This window comes from Oncorhynchus mykiss, chromosome 7, assembly GCF_013265735.2.
Source record: "Oncorhynchus mykiss isolate Arlee chromosome 7, USDA_OmykA_1.1, whole genome shotgun sequence".
Taxonomy (NCBI): Eukaryota; Metazoa; Chordata; class Actinopteri; order Salmoniformes; family Salmonidae; genus Oncorhynchus; species Oncorhynchus mykiss.
In genome coordinates, this window is record NC_048571.1 from 83,991,780 (window position 1) to 84,012,374 (window position 20,595).

The following is a 20,595-nucleotide window of genomic DNA, read 5'->3' on the forward strand; positions in this document are numbered from 1 at the left end:
CATTTCTAAGACCTACCGCTAACACAGCATGAAACAAGAAAGAGGTATATCTGCCTTTCAAAGGTTCTTTACATAAAACAGCACCATACAGCTTTGGTGAAGCAAGCTCCCTACGTGTTTGTTTGACAGGCTGACTCTGTGTGTCAGAGAGAGAGAGAGGTAGAGGAGAGAGAGAGAGAGAGGTAGAGGAGAGAGAGAGAGAGGTAGAGGAGAGAGAGAGAGAGAGAGAGGTAGAGAGGTAGAGAGGTAGAGAGGTAGAGAGGTAGAGAGGTAGAGAGAGAGAGAGAGAGAGAGAGGTAGAGAGAGAGAGAGAGAGAGAGAGAGAGAGAGACACTGTTGCCCTAGAGCACACAAAAAACTATACATACCTTGGCCTAAACATCAGCGCCACAGGTAACTTCCACAAAGCTGTGAACGATCTGAGAGACAAGGCAAGAAGGGCATTCTATGCCATCAAAATGAACATAAATTTCAACATACCAATTAGGATTTGGCTAAAAATACTTGAATCAGTCATAGAGCCCATTGCCCTTTATGGTTGTGAGGTCTGGGGTCCGCTCACCAACCAAGACTTCACAAAATGGGACAAACACCAAATTGAGACTCTGCACTCAGAATTCTGCAAAAATATCCTCCGTGTACAGCGTAGAACACCAAATACTGCATGCAGAGCAGAATTAGGCCGATACCCACTAATTATCAAAATCCAGAAAAGAGACGTTAAATTCTATAACCACTTAAAAGGAAGCGATTCCCAAACTTTCCACAACAAAGCCATCACCTACAGAGAGATGAACCTGGAGAAGAGTCCCCTAAGCAAGCTGGTCCTGGGGCTCTGTTCACAAACACAAACACACCCTACAGAGCCCCAGGACAGCAGCACAATTAGACCCAACCAAATCATGAGAAAACAAAAATATAATTACTTGACACATTGGAAAGAATTAACAAAAAAACAGCAAACTAGAATGCTATTTGGCACTACACAGAGAGTACACAGCGGCAGAATACCTGACCACTGTGACTGACCCAAAATTAAGGAAAGCATTGACTATGTACAGACTCAGTGAGCATAGCCTTGCTATTGAGAAAGGCCTCCGTAGGCAGACATGGCTCTCAAGAGAAGACAGGCTATGTGCTCACTGCCCACAAAATGAGGTGGAAACTGAGCAGCACTTCCTAACCTCCTGCCCAATGTATGACCATATTAGAGAGACATATTTCTCTCAGATTACACAGATCCACAAAGAATTCGAAAACAAATCCAATTTTGATAAACTCCCATATCTACTGGGTGAAATTCCACAGTGTGCCATCACAGCAGCAAGATTTGTGACCTGTTGCCACGAGAAAAGGGCAACCAATGAAGAACACACACCATTGTAAATACAACCCATATTTATGCTTATTTATTTTATCTTGTGTCCTTTACCATTTGTACATTGTTAAAACAATATGACATTTGTAATGCCTTTATTGTTTTGAAACTTCTGTATGTGTAATGTTTACTGTTAATTTTTATTGTTTATTTCACTTTACAGATTATCTACCTCACTTGCTTTGGCAATGTTAACACATGTTTCCCATGCCAATAAAGCCCTTGAATTGAATTGAATTGAGAGAGAGAGAGAGAGAGAGAGAGAGATAGATAGTAGAGGAGAGAGATAGTAGAGGAGAGTGAGAGTGAGAGTGAGAGTGAGAGAGAGAGAGAGAGAGAGAGAGAGAGAGAGAGAGAGAGAGAGAGAGAGAGAGAGAGAGAGCGCTGTCTGTGGCTGTAGAGATGAGATGGGACAGAGAGATAGATAGTAGAGGAGAGAGATAGTAGAGGAGAGTGAGAGTGAGAGTGAGAGTGAGAGAGAGAGAGAGAGAGAGAGAGAGAGAGCGCTGTCTGTGGCTGTAGAGATGAGATGGGACAGAGAGATAGATAGTAGAGGAGAGAGATAGTAGAGGAGAGTGAGAGTGAGAGTGAGAGTGAGAGAGAGAGAGAGAGAGCGCTGTCTGTGGCTGTAGAGATGAGATGGGACAGAGAGATAGATAGTAGAGGAGAGTGAGAGTGAGAGTGAGAGTGAGAGAGAGAGAGAGAGAGAGAGAGAGAGAGAGAGAGAGAGAGAGAGAGAGAGAGAGAGCGCTGTCTGTGGCTGTAGAGATGAGATGGGACAGAGAGATAGATAGTAGAGGAGAGAGATAGTAGAGGAGAGTGAGAGTGAGAGTGAGAGTGAGAGAGAGAGAGAGAGAGAGAGAGAGAGAGCGCTGTCTGTGGCTGTAGAGATGAGATGGGACAGAGAGATAGATAGTAGAGGAGAGAGATAGTAGAGGAGAGTGAGAGTGAGAGTGAGAGTGAGAGAGAGAGAGAGAGAGAGAGAGAGAGAGCGCTGTCTGTGGCTGTAGAGATGAGATGGGACAGAGAGATAGATAGTAGAGGAGAGAGATAGTAGAGGAGAGTGAGAGTGAGAGTGAGAGTGAGAGAGAGAGAGAGAGAGAGAGAGAGAGAGCGCTGTCTGTGGCTGTAGAGATGAGATGGGACAGAGAGATAGATAGTAGAGGAGAGAGATAGTAGAGGAGAGTGAGAGTGAGAGTGAGAGTGAGAGAGAGAGAGAGAGAGAGAGAGAGAGAGCGCTGTCTGTGGCTGTAGAGATGAGATGGGACAGAGAGATAGATAGTAGAGGAGAGAGATAGTAGAGGAGAGTGAGAGTGAGAGTGAGAGTGAGAGAGAGAGAGAGAGAGAGAGAGAGAGAGCGCTGTCTGTGGCTGTAGAGATGAGATGGGACAGAGAGATAGGGATAAATAAAAAAATAATGGATGTGTGAGACAGACTGGGAGAGAGAGATGGGTAAGATAGACGGTTAAGAGAGAAGGAGCGAGAGAGACAGAGGGAAAGAGGTGGAGGGAGAAGCAGCAATAGAGATATAGATGGAGAGAGGTGGAGAGAGATAGAGATATGGGTGAGAGAGAGTTTAGAAAAGTGGAAAAGAGAGCTAGAAGAGAAATAACGAGAAAGGAATGCATGGAAGATGGAAGAACACAAGATAGCCGACACAAAGTAGATGAGAGAAGTATCATCAGTATCACTCGCCCTATCTCATTATTCCCTATACAGTACTCTGCTTTTGACCAGAGGTAGGATGATTATGATAGATACAGCCCTATGGGCACCCTCCTCCCTACATAGGGACTACATAGGGACTACATAGGGACTACATGAGGATTAGGGTGCCATTTGGGACACATTTGACCTGCTAAAGAGCCGGTACCGGGGATATTTCACTCTGCCCGAGTGTCTCTGCCTGAATCTCTCTGCCTGCCATAACAATAGCTAATGAAAAACTGCCTAAAGCTAAAGACTTAGGCTAAGTCCAAAATGCCTCCCTAATCCCTAGATAGCGCACTACTTTTGACCAGAGCTCTATGGGAATCCTTATGGAGCCCTGGTCAAAAGTAGTGCACTATATAGGGAATAGGGAGCCATCGGGGACACTTCTGGCTGTCAGAACCCCTCAGCGGCATCAGCATATCCCCTGTGCAGTGGCGCAGACACACATTGCACTTCTACGCACTCCTATTCCACAGCCAAGCACGCTGAAAAATAGACCACTTAAAGAACAGATAGACACCTTGAATGGCACTGGGGAGGGGGGAGACCAAGCGTGCATGCAGCTTTTACAGATTTCAATCCTGCTTGCCATCTTTGTGTCCATTCCATCATGCATACTGACACGGTTGTTGTGTGTTTGGCATGCATGTAAACGTCAGAGCTGGGCCAAATACGACATGTGGCTTTGTACAGTTAAATCTCATTGTTGTAAATGATATGTAAATACAAACTGTAAATACAAGTTTCCTTTTCCAGGTTTTAAATAACAGTCCAAGCTCTGTCTATGCCGGGGAGGGGGGTTCTACTGAGCTACGTATATGTAGCTATATATATATATATATATATATATATACTATATGGAATTGTTTTAAGAATGTCACATCAAGTATCATTTAGCTATTTGATTTTTAAATTTTATAACAAAACTAAATGTTACAAAATATTATTTTCAGCCTTTCGCCCTGCTTTACTTCCCATACAAAGACAGTGAATAACAAGATTCACTACATGGAACGACAGATAGTCCCCCACAAAATCTAAGTTTGTTCTAAAGTGTCTGTAATATATCTGAGATATATATATATATATATATATATATATATATATATATATATATATTATATATATATATATATATATACAGTGCCTTGCGAAAGTATTCGGCCCCCTTGAACTTTGCGACCTTTTGCCACATTTCAGGCTTCAAACATAAAGATATAAAACTGTATTTTTTTGTGAAGAATCAACAACAAGTGGGACACAATCATGAAGTGGAACGACATTTATTGGATATTTCAAACTTTTTTAACAAATCAAAAACTGAAAAATTGGGCGTGCAAAATTATTCAGCCCCCTTAAGTTAATACTTTGTAGCGTCACCTTTTGCTGCGATTACAGCTGTAAGTCGCTTGGGGTATGTCTCTATCAGTTTTGCACATCGAGAGACTGACATTTTTTTTTTTTTTTTTTGCAACTCTGTGTTGTTGTATGTGTCAAATTGCTATGCTTTATCTTGGCCAGGTCGCAGCAAAATATAACTTGTTCTCAACTGGCCTACCTGGTTAAATAAAGGTGAAATATATATCTTTTTTTAAAAGGTCCTTTTAACGCCAAGGCTGCATGGTCCTTAAAACCAAGGCTGCATGGTCCTTAAAACCAAGGCTGCATGGTCCTTAAAACCAAGGCTGCATGGTCCTTAAAACCAAGGCTGCATGGTCCTTAAAACCAAGGCTGCATGGTCCTTAAAACCAAGGCTGCATGGTCCTTAAAACCAAGGCTGCATGGTCCTTAAAACCAAGGCTGCATGGTCCTTAAAACCAAGGCTGCATGGTCCTTAAAACCAAGGCTGAATGGTCCCCCCAACAGCTTAGACTTTTAAGATTTAAAACACAGAGACCAGCAGGTGGATTTGGTATTTTTCATATTTATAAAAGCAATTTACTTTGACCTGTTGGGGATTTAAGGTATAAACGCATCATATCCATGTACCTGTGCATTTTGTGATAATAAAAAAAGAAGCAATATAACGGTCATCTGGGAATTACTTGTAAGGATGGTTTAGGACGGGGGTGTTTAATGTGACATACTGTAGTGTATTATGCTCTCTCTCTCTCTCTCTCTCTCTCTCTCTCTCTATCTCTCTCTCTCTCTCTCTCTCTCTCTCTCTCCCCTCTACTATCCTCTCTCTCTCTCTCTCCTCTACTATCCTCTCTCTCTCTCTCTCCTCTACTATCCTCTCTCTCTCTCTCTCTCTCTCTCTCTCTCTCCTCTACTATCCTCTCTCTCTCTCTCCTCTACTATCCTCTCTCTCTCTCTCTCCTCTACTATCCTCGCTCTCTCTCTCTTTCTCTCTCTCTCTCTCTCTCTCTCTCTCTCTCTCCTCTACTATCCTCTCTCTCTACTCCCCTCTCCTCTCTGTCTCTCCTCTACTATCATCTCTCTCTCTACTCCCCTCTCCTCTCTCTCTCTCTCCTCCCCTCTCCATGAATGACTCATTAGACAAAAGTGATTTCAGGCAGTACGCGTCTTCATGCAAATAGCTTCCTCCACAAGGTCACGTTGGAACCTTGTCCCACAATTAAGAGAAAACCTTAAATTTGTATTTTCCCTAACGTGACTTTGTAAATTGAGTAGGAGGGGGAGGACATTATCTATTTGCAAGTCTAATAATCTATTCTTCATGGAGCCTTGCCTTTTATGGCTTCCATTACCGCCTGTGTGTTTTCCGTCTCTGCTCCTGTCACAGCCAGGGAAGGCCTTTTAATAGAACGGTTACCTGGTGCTCAGTTGGCTGGCTGCCAGACCTGGGTTCAAACAGTATTTGTTTTATTTCAAATATTTTAGCAGGGCTTGATTGAGTTTTCCTGGCTGTAATGGATCTACTGGGATACATTTGAGCTGCTGCCCTCCAGAAGGACATTCAAGGTCCCACTGTTCAGTAAAATATAAGTAGGGGAAGTTTCATTCCGACAGCCATCAGGCTGCTGAACAGTGGGACATAGGACAGATGTAGGATGCTGAACAGTGGGACATAGGACAGATGTAGGCTGCTGAACAGTGGGACATAGGACAGATGTAGGCTGCTGAACAGTGGGACATAGGACAGATGTAGGATGCTGAACAGTGGGACCATAGGACAGATGTAGGCTGCTGAACAGTGGGAGCATAGGACAGATGTAGGCTGCTGAACAGTGGGACATAGGACAGATATAGGATGCTGAACAGTGGGACCATAGGACAGATGTAGGATGGTGAACAGAGGGACATAGGACAGACGTAGGACGCTGAAAAGTGGGACCATAGGACAGATGTAGGATGCTGAACAGTGGGACCATAGGAAAGATGTAGGATGCTGAACAGTGGGAGCATAGGACAGATGTAGGCTGCTGAACAGTGGGACATAGGACATATATGATGCTGAACAGTGGGACATAGGACAGATGTAGGATCCTGAACAGTGGGACCATAGGACAGATGTAGGCTGCTGAACAGTGGGAGCATAGGACAGATGTAGGCTGCTGAACAGTGGGACATAGGACAGATATAGGATGCTGAACAGTGGGACATAGGACAGATGTAGGCTGCTGAACAGTGGGACATAGGACAGATGTAGGCTGCTGAACAGTGGGACATAGGACATATGTAGGATGCTGAACAGTGGGACCATAGGACAGATGTAAGCTGCTGAACAGTGGGAGCATAGGACAGATGTAGGCTGCTGAACAGTGGGACCATAGGACAGATATAGGATGCTGAACAGTGGGACATAGGACAGATGTAGGATGCTGAACAGTGGGACCATAGGACAGATGTAGGATGGTGAACAGTGGGACATAGGACAGACGTAGGACGCTGAAAAGTGGGACCATAGGACAGATGTAGGATGCTGAACAGTGGGACCATAGGACAGATGTAGGATGATGAACAGTGGGACCATAGGACAGATGTAGGCTGCTGAAAAGTGGGACATAGGACATATGTAGGATGCTGAACAGTGGGACCATAGGACAGATGTAGGCTGCTGAACAGTGGGACATAGGACAGATGTAGGCTGCTGAACAGTGGGACATAGGACATATATGATGCTGAACAGTGGGACATAGGACAGATGTAGGATCCTGAACAGTGGGACATAGGACAGATGTAGGCTGCTGAACAGTGGGACATAGGACAGATGTAGGCTGCTGAACAGTGGGACATAGGACATATGTAGGATGCTAAACAGTGGGACCATAGGACAGATGTGAGCTGCTGAACAGTGGGAGCATAGGACAGATGTAGGATCCTGAACAGTGGGACCATAGGACAGATGTAGGCTGCTGAACAGTGGGAGCTCAGGACAGATGTAGGCTGCTGAACAGTGGGACATAGGACAGATATAGGATGCTGAACAGTGGGACATAGGACAGATGTAGGCTGCTGAACAGTGGGACATAGGACAGATGTAGGCTGCTGAACAGTGGGACATAGGACATATGTAGGATGCTGAACAGTGGGACCATAGGACAGATGTAAGCTGCTGAACAGTGGGAGCATAGGACAGATGTAGGCTGCTGAACAGTGGGACCATAGGACAGATATAGGATGGTGAACAGTGGGACATAGGACAGATGTAGGACGCTGAAAAGTGGGACCATAGGACAGATGTAGGATGCTGAACAGTGGGACCATAGGACAGATGTAGGATGATGAACAGTGGGACCATAGGACAGATGTAGGCTGCTGAAAAGTGGGACATAGGACATATGTAGGATGCTGAACAGTGGGACCATAGGACAGATGTAGGCTGCTGAACAGTGGGACATAGGACAGATGTAGGCTGCTGAACAGTGGGACATAGGACATATATGATGCTGAACAGTGGGACATAGGACAGATGTAGGATCCTGAACAGTGGGACCATAGGACAGATGTAGGCTGCTGAACAGTGGGAGCATAGGACAGATGTAGGCTGCTGAACAGTGGGACATAGGACAGATATAGGATGCTGAACAGTGGGACATAGGACAGATGTAGGCTGCTGAACAGTGGGACATAGGACAGATGTAGGCTGCTGAACAGTGGGACATAGGACATATGTAGGATGCTAAACAGTGGGACCATAGGACAGATGTGAGCTGCTGAACAGTGGGAGCATAGGACAGATGCAGGCTGCTGAACAGTGGGACCATAGGACAGATGTAGGATGCTGAACAGTGGGACCATAGGACAGATGTAGGATGGTGAACAGTGGGACATAGGACAGACGTAGGACGCTGAAAAGTGGGACCATAGGACAGATGTAGGATGCTGAACAGTGGGACCATAGGACAGATGTAGGATGATGAACAGTGGGACCATAGGACAGATGTAGGCTGCTGAAAAGTGGGACATAGGACATATGTAGGATGCTTAACAGTGGGACCATAGGACAGATGTAGGCTGCTGAACAGTGGGACATAGGACAGATGTAGGCTGCTGAACAGTGGGACATAGGACAGATGTAGGATGCTGAACAGTGGGACATAGGACAGATGTAGGCTGCTGAACAGTGGGAGCATAGGACAGATGTAGGCTGCTGAACAGTGGGACATAGGACAGATGTAGGCTGCTGAACAGTGGGACCATAGTACAGATGTAGGATGGTGAACAGTGGGACATAGGACAGACGTAGGACGCTGAAAAGTGGGAACATAGGACAGATGTAGGATGCTGAACAGTGGGACCATAGGACAGATGTAGGATGATGAACAGTGGGACCATAGGACAGACGTAGGATGCTGAAAAGTGGGACCATAGGACAGACGTAGGATGCTGAAAAGTGGGACCATAGGACAGACGTAGGATGCTGTACAGTGGGACATAGGACAGACGTAAGGCCAATAAATGGTTGGACAGTAGACCCTAGAGACGGAATGACTATGTATGCATTAATGATTATATTTCCAGTGGTTTCCATATTGAACTTATTACAGTGTATTATTTTTGTATAGTTATATGCCGGCTTCACACAATGAATTTACATTGTAAACGGACGATAAAGTATATCGTGTCGTACAGTATGTCAAAAGTGCGAACACTGCCCACGTGGGACTCCAGGCAGACTCAATCAAATGCTCAAAGTACTTGAAAGAAACCGTATACTATTTGAACCCATGTCTGTGTGGCTCTAGCTCTCTGTGAGAAATTAAAAGATTGTATAGCAGCAGCTGTGTTTGTAGCAGAAGGGGTGTGTAAAACAACAGTATTGCCTAGGTAAAAAGGCTTATAGCAGCAGCTGTGAACGGAAACAGAAGGGTGTGTAAAATAATAGTACTGCCTAGGTAAAGATTGTATAGCAGCAGCTGTGTGTGTAGCAGTGGGGTGTGTATAAAAGCAGTGTTTCCTAGGTAAATTATATGACATCACGGTCTAGGTAAATAACATGACCTGATGGTCAGGCTGCAGCTCATGACTTTACCCTCCTCTCATCAGTCAGAGGTACCTTATTTACATCCAACTTTAATACAAACCATTCCATTTAAATTCAGAAATATACAATAGCCATATTTACAAGTCAGTAAACGTGAGTCTCATTGCAAGCCTCTTAGCAATAAAGTAGGATCGCATTGAAAGTAGCAATAAATTAGCAGAGTATAGATCGAGACACACTGATCGTGTATTCCAAAAGGAACGTGTTATTCCTGTTTGAGCAGTAGCTAACAATCATGACAGAGCTCAGAGACTAACCATCCCAGCAGAAGTCAGCGTTTGATTACCTGCTATATGGAGCCAAAATCCCTCTGGTCTATTGGCTCTGCAGACATAGGTAGACAGGTTGCTTTGTCAGTGTGAGAGTGAAGACGTGCACTCGGTCTAACTACAGAGAGATTTAACTACAGAGAGGTTTAACTACAGAGAGGTTTAACTACAGAGAGGTTTAACTACAGAGAGGTTTAACTACAGAGGTTTAACTACAGAGAGGTTTAACTACAGAGAGGTTTAACTACAGAGAGGTTTAACTACAGAGAGGTTCAACTACAGAGAGGTTTAACTACAGAGAGGTTTAACTACAGAGAGGTTTAACTACAGAGAGGTTCAACTACAGAGAGGTTCAACTACAGAGAGGTTTAACTACAGAGAGGTTTAACTACAGAGAGGTTTAACTACAGAGAGGTTTAACTACAGAGAGGTTTAACTACTAATGTTCTTTTTCTCAACGTTCTCATCAATCATGTGCCACCCGATAGATATTCAGCATAGCAACATCTACAAACACACTCATAGTTTAATTTCCCAAAGAGGACGGATCTTAATGAATATTGTTCTGTGGGCTATATATTAACCTGTTAGAGCTCTAGGGGCGCTATTTCATTTTTGGATAAAAAACGTTCCCGTTTGAAGCGCGATATTTTGTCACGAAAAGATGCTCGACTATGCATATTCTTGACAGTTTTGGAAAGAAAACACTCTGAAGTTTCAGAATCTGCAAAGATTTTGTCTGTAAGTGCCCCAGAACTCATTCTACAGGCGAAACCAAGATGATGCATCACCCAGGAATTAGCAGAATTTCTGAAGCTCTGTTTTCCATTCTCTCCTTATATGGCTGTGATTGCACAACGAATGAGCCTACACTTTCTGTCGTTCGCCCAAGGTCTTAGCAGCATTGTGACGTATTTGTAGGCATATCATTGGAAGATTGACCATAAGAGACTACATTTTCCAAGTGTCCGCCTGGTGTCCTGCGTCGAATTCGGTGCGCAATTGCCAGCTGCTTCCACTTTACCATTTGATTCAGGGGAGAAAGCATGTGTCCAAGAACGATGTATCAATGAAGAGATATGTGAAAAACACCTTGATGATTGATTCTAAACAACGTTTGCCATGTTTTCAGTCGATATTATGGAGTTAATTTGGAAAAAAGTTTGCGTTTTGAGGACTGAATTTATGGATTTTTTTTGGTAGCCAAATGTGATGTATAAAACGGAGCTATTTCTAATACACAAGGAATCTTTTTGGAAAAACTGAGCATCTGCTATCTAACTGAGAGTATCCTCATTGAAAACATCAGAAGTTCTTCAAAGGTAAATTATTTTATTTGAAGGCTTTTATGTTTTTGTTAATGTTGCGTGCTGGATGCTAACGCTAATGCTAACGCTAAATGCTAACGTGAAATGCTAACTCTAGCTAGCTACTTTTACACAAATTATTGTTTTCCTATGGTTGAGAAGCATATTTTGAAAATCTGAGATGACAGTGTTGTTTACAAAAGGCTAAGCTTGAGAGATGGCATATTTATTTCATTTCATTTGCGATTTTCATAAATAGTTAACGTTGTGTTATGCTAATGAGCTTGCTGATAGATTTACACAATCCTGGATACAGGGTTTTTTTCATAGCTAAACGTGACGCAGAAAACGGAGCGATTTGTCCTAAACAAATAATCTTTCAGGAAAAACTGAACATTTGCTATCTGAGAGTCTCCTCATTGAAAACATCTGAAGTTCTTCAAAGGTAAATGATTTTTTTGAATGCTTTTCTGTTTTTTTGTGTAAATGTTGCCAGCTGAATGCTAATGCTAAATGCTACGTTAGCCATCAATACTGTTACACAAATGCTTGTTTTGCAATGGTTGAGAAGCATATTTTGAAAATCTGAGATGACAGTGTTGTTAACAAAAGGCTAAGCTTGAGAGCTAGCATATTTATTTCATTTCATTTGCGATTTTCATGAATAGTTAACGTTGCGTTATGGTAATGAGCTTGAGTCTGTATTCACGAACCCGGATCCGGGATGGGGAGATCAGAAAGGTTAAAACACTAGCTAATGGTGAACAGAGTCCCCAGAGCGAGCAAACAATTAACATCCCCCTTTCAATGTGGGTCTAAGAGAAAAGGTGAAAGTAATCTCACCATTCATTTCATATTCATAAAAATCATTCAAAAGGTGAAACTACAAACCTATCATTCCATCCATTTCATATTCGTAACCATCATTCCAAAGGTGAAAATACAAACCTATCATTCTATTCATTTCAGATTCCTAACCATCATTCCAAAGGTGAAAATACAAACCTACCATTCCATCCATTTCATATTCATAACAATCATTCAGAATTCAATCATTCTTTGAACACAACATCTAATCCCTTTTGTACAAGATCTGTCATTGATTAAGAACCAGATGTCCTTTGGAATTGGATTGTAAATGATGCATTTGATCCCCCCCCCCCCACACCGCTTCAGTGTTCTAGAATCTATTGTTGTTCTGTTGTCATTCCATCTGCCTTTGTATCTCATGGAGAGATAATTCTCATTCCGTAGCTGCTGGTTGTCTAGGAACATTCAACAAGGAGGTGAGGGGCTCAGAGAGAGAGACAGAGAGACAGATAGACACAGAGACACAGAGAGACACCGAGACACAGAGACAGAGAGACACAGAGACAGAGCGACAGAGAGACAGAGAGACAGAGAGAAAGAGAGACACAGAGACAGAGAGACATAGAGAGAGAGAGAGAGAGAGAGAGAGAGACAGAGAGACAGAGAGAGATAGAAAGAGAAAGCATAACATTTTACATGGCAACACAGAACTACACTGTGAAAGCTATGTCTTTATAAGACATCTGGTTATAGAAAATGATAGAAAGCAGGCTTATTTGATTTGATTTGATTTGATGTATGCATTTTTACATTTGAATTTATAATGGTGTTTTCCCGCTAATGGGACATTTGCGTTAATAGTCTATATGCGCATTGCTAATAGTTTATCAACATTTTAAGCTAAACGTTCTGATCTGTTACTTTAGCCACATTGCATATAAAATGTTTTTTTTTTTTAATGTTTTTTTTTCTTCATGTATTCATTTGGGATCTATCGCATCCCACAACTGTCCCTGACGATGTTTGGAATACTTATTTTCTCGCACAAATTCGGTCAACTAGGGATAGTAGAGTTAATGCTACTCATCTTGTGAAGTGCACAGCTGCATCCCCGATGTGTCTGTCTTCACTTGTAGCCTGTGAGAAAGACCCGATCATGTGCCAAAGAGAGCCATGGGAGTGAGAGGTGCTTCGGATTGCGTGGACACAACGCAGCACTCCGAGCCAAGGACACAACGGCCACTGGCCGCAAAAGGCATGGATCTTTTTAGGGTGCATTGTGACCACACAAAGGGGATTCTTCTGGGAAATTTGAAACATTATGAAGCGCTTGTCAAATTGTGAGAGACTGATGTAGTGTGTACAGCCTACACCCAAAACAACAAAACAAAACAGAGCTCATGGTAGCATAGTGGTTAGAGCATTGGACTAGTAACCGGAAGGTTGCAAGTTCAAAACCCCGAGCTGACAAGGTACAAATCTGTCGTTCTGCTTCTGAACAGGCAGTTAACCCACTGTTCCTGGGCCGTCATTGAAAATAAGAATTTGTTCTTAACTGACTCGCCTAGTCAAACAAAAATGCCTTTCAAGCAACTTTTTTCAAATCATCATTAGAGTCGCATCATGCAGCCTTACAACGTATTACAAATCAAAACACAAAGCCCAACGTTTATAGAACAACTAAAGTTACATGAATAACTCTGAATCAAGAGTATTAAAGGAGGTCCTGTATCTTTGTTAACCTCTCAACACAGAACAGCCGAATGTGAGAACTTCTTCAAATCGGTTGGAGAAAATATATATTTTATTCAGCTTTGTTCAATTGTATTCTTCATACTATAAAATAATATAAAATAATGCCACGGAATTAAAAGCAAATGGAGTCTGCTAAATGAACTAGTGTAGCCCACAGCCATATGTTATAGCCAGATCAGGTGGTAACATAAGGACAACTCAGAGTCTGCTGTGCTGTTCTGTTCTTCTAAAATACACTGCATTGTCTTCATATCATGTTTCTTTAGACCTGTATAAAATAAATAATGGATTTATTGTGAAGGTGTAGACTATATTACATGGATTTATTGTGAAGGTGTAGACTATATTACATGGATTTATTGTGATGGTGTAGACTATATTACATGGATTTATTGTGATGGTGTAGACTATAATACATGGATTTATTGTGATGGTGTAGACTATATTACATGGATTTATTGTGATGGTGTAGACTATATTACATGGATTTATTGGACATTTTAAAATGCTATGTGTGGAAGCCAGGAGATGCTAAATATGTTCACGTTAATTAATGGTAAATTACAGTGAGACAGTTATTTGCTCGACAATCACCGTCTGACAGAATTTGGTGACCGCCACAGCCCTGGTTGTTAAATGTGCGAAAGCTAATGGGGATCCTATTCAAGTAAATTAACTACATCTGAGCCATTGCCGGTTTCAATAACACTCTTCAAAGCTCTCATTTTGGTGAATAATGTCTATAATCTATGCAATTATTATCAATCATCAGATTAAGTCTGAATTTAAAAGATGAGCTCAGGGAAATGTGTGTGAGTGTGTGTGTGTGTGCGTGTGTGTGTGTGTGTGAGTGTGCGTGTGTGTGTGTGAGTGTGTGAATATGTGCATATATGTGAGTGTGTGCATATGTGTGTATGTGTAAATGTGTGCGTGTGTGAGTGTGTGCATGTGAGTGTGTGTGAATGTGTGTGTGTGTGTGTGTGTGTGTGTGTGTGTGTGTGTGTGTGTGTGTGTGTGTGTGTGTGTGTGCATGTGTGAGTGTGTGCAATGTGTATGTATGTGCGAGTGTGTGCATGTGTGAGTGTGTAAGTGTGTGTGTGCTCTTACACACGTCTACCCAATATCCAGCAGCACACCTTTCTTCAGACCCTCCAGCTGAACACCAGTGTGAAGCAGCCTTATTGTCCCAGCCCTCATCAGTATTCTACCCAGCCTCAGACAGGTAAGTAATGACAAGCAGTAAAGGTCTGGGTGTTACAATTCCAGTCTGCCCGGGCTGGGGTGCCTGCCTGCTGCCTGAGCTCTGCCTGGCTGTGCTCGATGATGTCAGGCCTTCACACAGCACAGAGTAGCGCACGCACACACACACACACACACACACACACACACACAGACACACACACACACACACACACACACACAGAGAGAGAGAGCGTATCTCCCTTGTACAGATGAGACTGCCGTCCTAATGAGACTTCATCTCTCGTCTCTCCCCAGGGCTGTATATCCTCTTTAGTCCTCTGCTCCCAAATGGCACCCTATTCCCTTTATAGTGCACTCCTTTAGACCAGGGTCAATAGGACTCTGGCACCCTATTCCCTTCATAGTGCACTACTTTAGACCAGGGTCAATAGGACTCTGGCACCCTATTCCCTTTATAGTGCACTCCTTTAGACCAGGGTCAACAGGACTCTGGCACCCTATTCCCTTAATAGTACACTACTTTAGACCAGGGTCAATAGGACTCTGGCACCCCATTCCCTTAATAGTACACTACTTTAGACCAGGGTCAACAGGACTCTGGCACCCTATTCCCTTTATAGTGCACTACTTTAGACCAGGGTCAACAGGACTCTGGCACCCTATTCCCTTTATAGTGCACTACTTTAGACCAGGGTCAATAGGACTCTGGCACCCTATTCCCTTTATAGTGCACTACTTTAGACCAGGGTCAGTAGGACTCTGGCACCCTATTCCCTTAATAGTACACTACTTTAGACCAGGGTCAATAGGACTCTGGCACCCTATTCCCTTTATAGTACACTACTTTAGACCAGGGTCAATAGGACTCTGGCACCCTATTCCCTTTATAGTGCACTACTTTAGACCAGGGTCAATAGGACTATATAGGGAACAGGGTGCCATTTGGGATGTATGTTTAGTCCCCGGCTCCAGGGACAGGTAATAGCTACACCAACCCATAGACATCTATTTCACCTACTGTACTACACAATGCATTTCACTAGACTCAGGCCCTCCTTCAGCTAATCTTGTTGTTTTGCCGGTAGTATTTGTAAAGGCAAAATCATTTTAGTTTTCCTTTTTTCTCTCTCTCTCTCTTCAGGGTAAATGTTTAACATCTATTTGTTGTAGCACTTTAGGCATTTGTACACCAAGTCATTAGGGACATGCTAATTACAATAGTTAGGGGTATCTATTGTAAAAAAAAAAAAAATGTAAATACGGTTTCTCTCAGCAAATTAAATTCTGATTACACTGTCATTGGTTTGTAAAACGCAATCACACAGTCAGCTTGCCAGGATCTGTCACCTACATACATGCACAATCTATTTGGGGATCCTCAGGAGTAGTATTTTTCCATTTCCAGGGTGTCTGTAGTGACACCTCTAGCACTGAGATGCAGTGCCTTAGACCACTGAACCAGGGTCTGTAGTGACACCTCTAGCACTGAGATGCAGTGCCTTAGACCGCTGAACCAGGGTCTGTAGTGACACCTCTAGCACTGAAATGCAGTGCCTTAGACCGCTGAACCAGGGTCTGTAGTGACAACTCTAGCACTGAGATGCAGTGCCTTAGACCGCTGAACCAGGGTCTGTAGTGACACCTCTAGCACTGAGATGCAGTGCCTTAGACCACTGAACCAGAGTCTGTAGTGACACCTCTAGCACTGAGATGCAGTGCCTTAGACCGCTGAACCAGGGTCTGTAGTGACACCTCTAGCACTGAGATGCAGTGCCTTAGACCACTGAACCAGAGTCTGTAGTGACACCTCTAGCACTGAGATGCAGTGCCTTAGACCACTGAACCAGGGTCTGTAGTGACAACTCTAGCACTGAGATGCAGTGCCTTAGACCGCTGAACCAGGGTCTGTAGTGACACCTCTAGCACTGAGATGCAGTGCCTTAGAAAACTGAACCAGGGTCTGTAGTGACACCTCTAGCACTGAGATGCAGTGCCTTAGACCGCTGCGCCAGTCGGGATCCCAAGCCCAAAGGGTTGATGGAGTCCACTTGATATTGTGATACAACATGATGATGTGGGATGTAGACAAATGGCTGGAACCACAGCTACTGGAGAAATGCTTGTACCTGACTGTCCAGCCGAACAATGACGATGACGATGAAATGTCAAAAATATAACAATAAGAAACAGCATAAAAATCACCTTTACCTTTTCTGCGGACTGAGCTGTCCCAAAGAAGATGGGTATGAAGGCTAGCCAGACGATACAGGTGGTGTACATCGTGAATCCAATGGGTTTAGCCTCGTTAAAGTTCTCCGGGACGCCCCGCGTCTTGATGGCGTACACTGTACACGTGACCATGAGTAGGATGCTATAACCCAACGAGCATATAATCTGCAGGTCCGTGATGTCACATTTCAGTACTCCTCTGGCCTGGTCGGGGTTGACGGTTTTCTGTTCGTCATAGTCGATGATGGTGTTGGGGGGATCCACCCCGAACCAGATAAACACCCCCAGGAGCTGAATGGCGATCAGGCAAGTGGTTATAGCCAGCTGGGAGGTCGGGCTGATCAGCCTGGGTGCTGTCACCGACTTCTTACCCTCTTCGAAGATGCGGTAGATACGATTTGTCTTGGTGAGGAGGGCCGCGTAGCTAATACACATACCGAGACCTAGGAAGATCCGTCGGAACGAACAGACGGCGACATCAGGCTTAGCAATCATGAGGAAGGTGATGATGTAACAGAGGAAGATCCCGGTGAGAAGGACGTAGCTCAGCTCGCGGCCCGACGCGCGCACGATGGGTGTGTCATTGTGACGGACAAAGGTTGCCATGACGAAGATGGTGGCGATGATACCCAGCATGGCGAGGAAGACGGGGATCACTGCCCAGGGGGAGTGCCACTCCAGCTTCACGATGGGGATGGGCTGGCATGCAGTCCTGTTGATTAGATAATTCATTGATTGATTGATTAAATATTAAGTTTACCCAACATCCAGAAACTCTCAAGTGATTCCATACATTGAAACTAGTTCAGTGGAGTTTGCCATTCACCTCTCTCTCCTTGTAGTGCTGTACTTAAACAGCTGCAAACACGGGTTGCAGGACTCGTGACGTTGCTGGATGCCTCACTACTACGTTGCCTGTTCAGAATTCAGAAATCCACAAAGCATGGACAAATGTGTCGTTTTATTGAAAGCGTATGGCGTACTATTGTTTTTGAGTGAGGAAATGTGTACTTTTACACCTAAAACATTTGCGACAATTTTACGTCATTCTTTTATGCAACCGAATGCCACAGCAGGTGAGATGGGTAACAACTGAGCATGTGTAGACATGTCCTGACTCAAAACCCGATAGTACAGTACTTTTGATTAAAAAAAAATAAAAAAGCTTTCGATAAAACAACCACTTTGCAGATTTCTGAACCATGAATTCACGAGCAACAGAGCAATGAGGCCTGCACCCAGCATGGCAGCTGTTCCAGTACAGTGCCACAGGGAGAGAGATGTGGCAGGGGGAAAACTCAGCTTTATGTTCAGTTTATTTGACAATTCTCAAAAAACACATACAGACGACAAGAAGAAAAGCAGTGTTGTACTGTAAAACATCATACTAAGGAAGACACAAACATGTTACAGACTAATTTAGGGTTGCAAAATTCCTAATGACTCCCAGGTTTTCCAGAAATCCCCAAATCCCAAAAACATGGAAATGTTGGGAAAGTTTCAGGAATTTTGCAACCCTTGACTTGTATTTTTTTTTATAGTGTTCCTGACTGTCACCTGTTGGGGTTGGGCCTCATGTTGTAGGAGCACAGCTTGCAAGACGTTGCATCATATTGATACTGGTAGCCATCACAGGGCTCACAGTGCCAGCAGCAGGGCATGCCTTTCACTGCCTTCTTCCTCTCTCCTGTCCTGCAGGGCAGACTACACACAGAGCTGGGAATCTCTGTCTGTCCGTTAGGCCACTGCATGTCCTCAATCTGGAACACACGACGGAGGGAGATGGCTTAGTGGACAGGGGGGGGGGGGCATGTACCTCATTACAACATACAAGACACATACAAACACAGGAGTATAACAATGAAAAGGAGTTGTTAAAAAACAAAACAAGTGCATCTATGTCTTTCTGTTAGCCCACTGCATTTCCTCAATCTGGAGCACAGTTACACACATATGGAGGGTATCATTTTGTTTTGTTTTGTTAGTTCCCTAAAATGATGACTCTATTGTCACTGTAAACTTCATGCATAGAGTTTTACCTAACTGGCTAACTGCAAATACTTTCCAAATAAACACTTTACAAATAAATACATTTTCCTGCCTTAATGTACAATTTTTCTGTAAATATTCACGATTGCCTCGGGATATTTTTATGCTGGTGACTTCAATACCCCATGGACCCAATGGTAATGGAAGTTACTTTTATGTACTGATATCAAGCAGCATAAAAGTTATTATTAAGTGCCATGTCCTCATATTTCAATTCCATGAAGTGGTGATGAAAACATACATTCTGGATCTATTGAATGTTCATAATAATCTGTTAAATGGTAATTATCCGTCTACCTCCTCATGCGTTTTGCACACAATGTATATAGACTCTTTTTTTTATGTTTAATTTTCTTTCTACTGTGTTATTGACTTGTTTATTGTTTACTCCATGTCTAACTCTGTGTTGTCTGTTCACACTGCTATGCTTTATCTTGGCCAGGTAGCAGTTGTAAATGAGAATTAGTTCTCAACTAGACAACCTGGTTGAATAAAGGTGAAATAAAAAAAAATAAAATAAATAAAATCACATTCATTCCGCCATTCTTGATTTCTTGTTTTGTTTTTTTTGTGTATTTGTTTCCTTACATTTTAGTTGTTTGACATTTTACTGCATCGTTAGGAGCTAGTAACATAAGCATTTCGCTGCAGCCGCTCTAGCATCTGCTAAACTGTGTACAATTCTGGTTTGAAGTGTTTTAACAAGGCTGAGTGGCTAACAACTTCCAAGGTCTTTTTCTGTTTGGACACAAAAGAGATTGACTGCCGACACACACAGAGGTGCTATGTACTGTCTGCAGGCGAATCCCTACTGGTGTGTTAGACCTTAACCGTTAAAGTTAACTAGGGCCTAGACATATCCGTGGACAGACAGATTTTCTTCAAGTAAAGCATGACTCACGACTGTTGTGTTTTAAAAAAACACTCACGACTAGTATTTTCCCTAACAAACCCACAGATAACTGTCCCTCTCCAACTAAGACTGTCACCGCTGTGAAAACCGTCTGACTGACTGTTACCTGGAGTCGGGCTGATTGTTACCTGGAGTCTGGCTGACTGACTGTCACTTGGGGACTAGGGGGAAAAAATCCTTCAAACTTGAATGAAAAAAATCCTTCAAACTTTCCTATGACACATCCGGAAGGATGGCTGATGGGACAAGGTCAAGCATTCCAACACCACAACAAAAGACAAACTCAGAATAACCTAATCTACAGACTGATAGCCATCCTCATGCAGATAAAGAAAAAAACAGACTTGTTTTCCTCTGTTCTCCACCTCTCTCTCTCTCTCTCTCTCTCTCTCTCTCTCTCTCTCTCTCTCTCTCTCTCTCTCTCTCTCTCTCTCTCTCTCTCTCTCTCTCTCTCTCTCTCTCTCTCTCTCTCTCTCTCTCTCTCTCTCTCTCTCTCTCTCTCTCTCTCTCTCTCTCTC

General features: G+C 43.3%; 1 protein-coding gene across 2 annotated transcripts in view; it reads right to left on the reverse strand.

Moving 5' to 3' along the window:
• The window catches only part of LOC110528632 (metabotropic glutamate receptor 7), a 378,715-nt gene that overhangs the window by 37,585 nt on the left and 320,535 nt on the right, over window positions 1-20,595 (reverse strand). For both annotated transcript variants that reach the window (XM_036984246.1, XM_036984247.1), the window contains exons 8-9: window positions 18,673-18,875; window positions 17,095-17,827 (exon numbers count right to left, since the gene is read on the reverse strand). In XM_036984246.1, coding sequence (XP_036840141.1) covers window positions 17,095-17,827; window positions 18,673-18,875 — 936 coding nt within the window. The remainder of the gene's footprint in view (window positions 1-17,094; window positions 17,828-18,672; window positions 18,876-20,595) is intronic.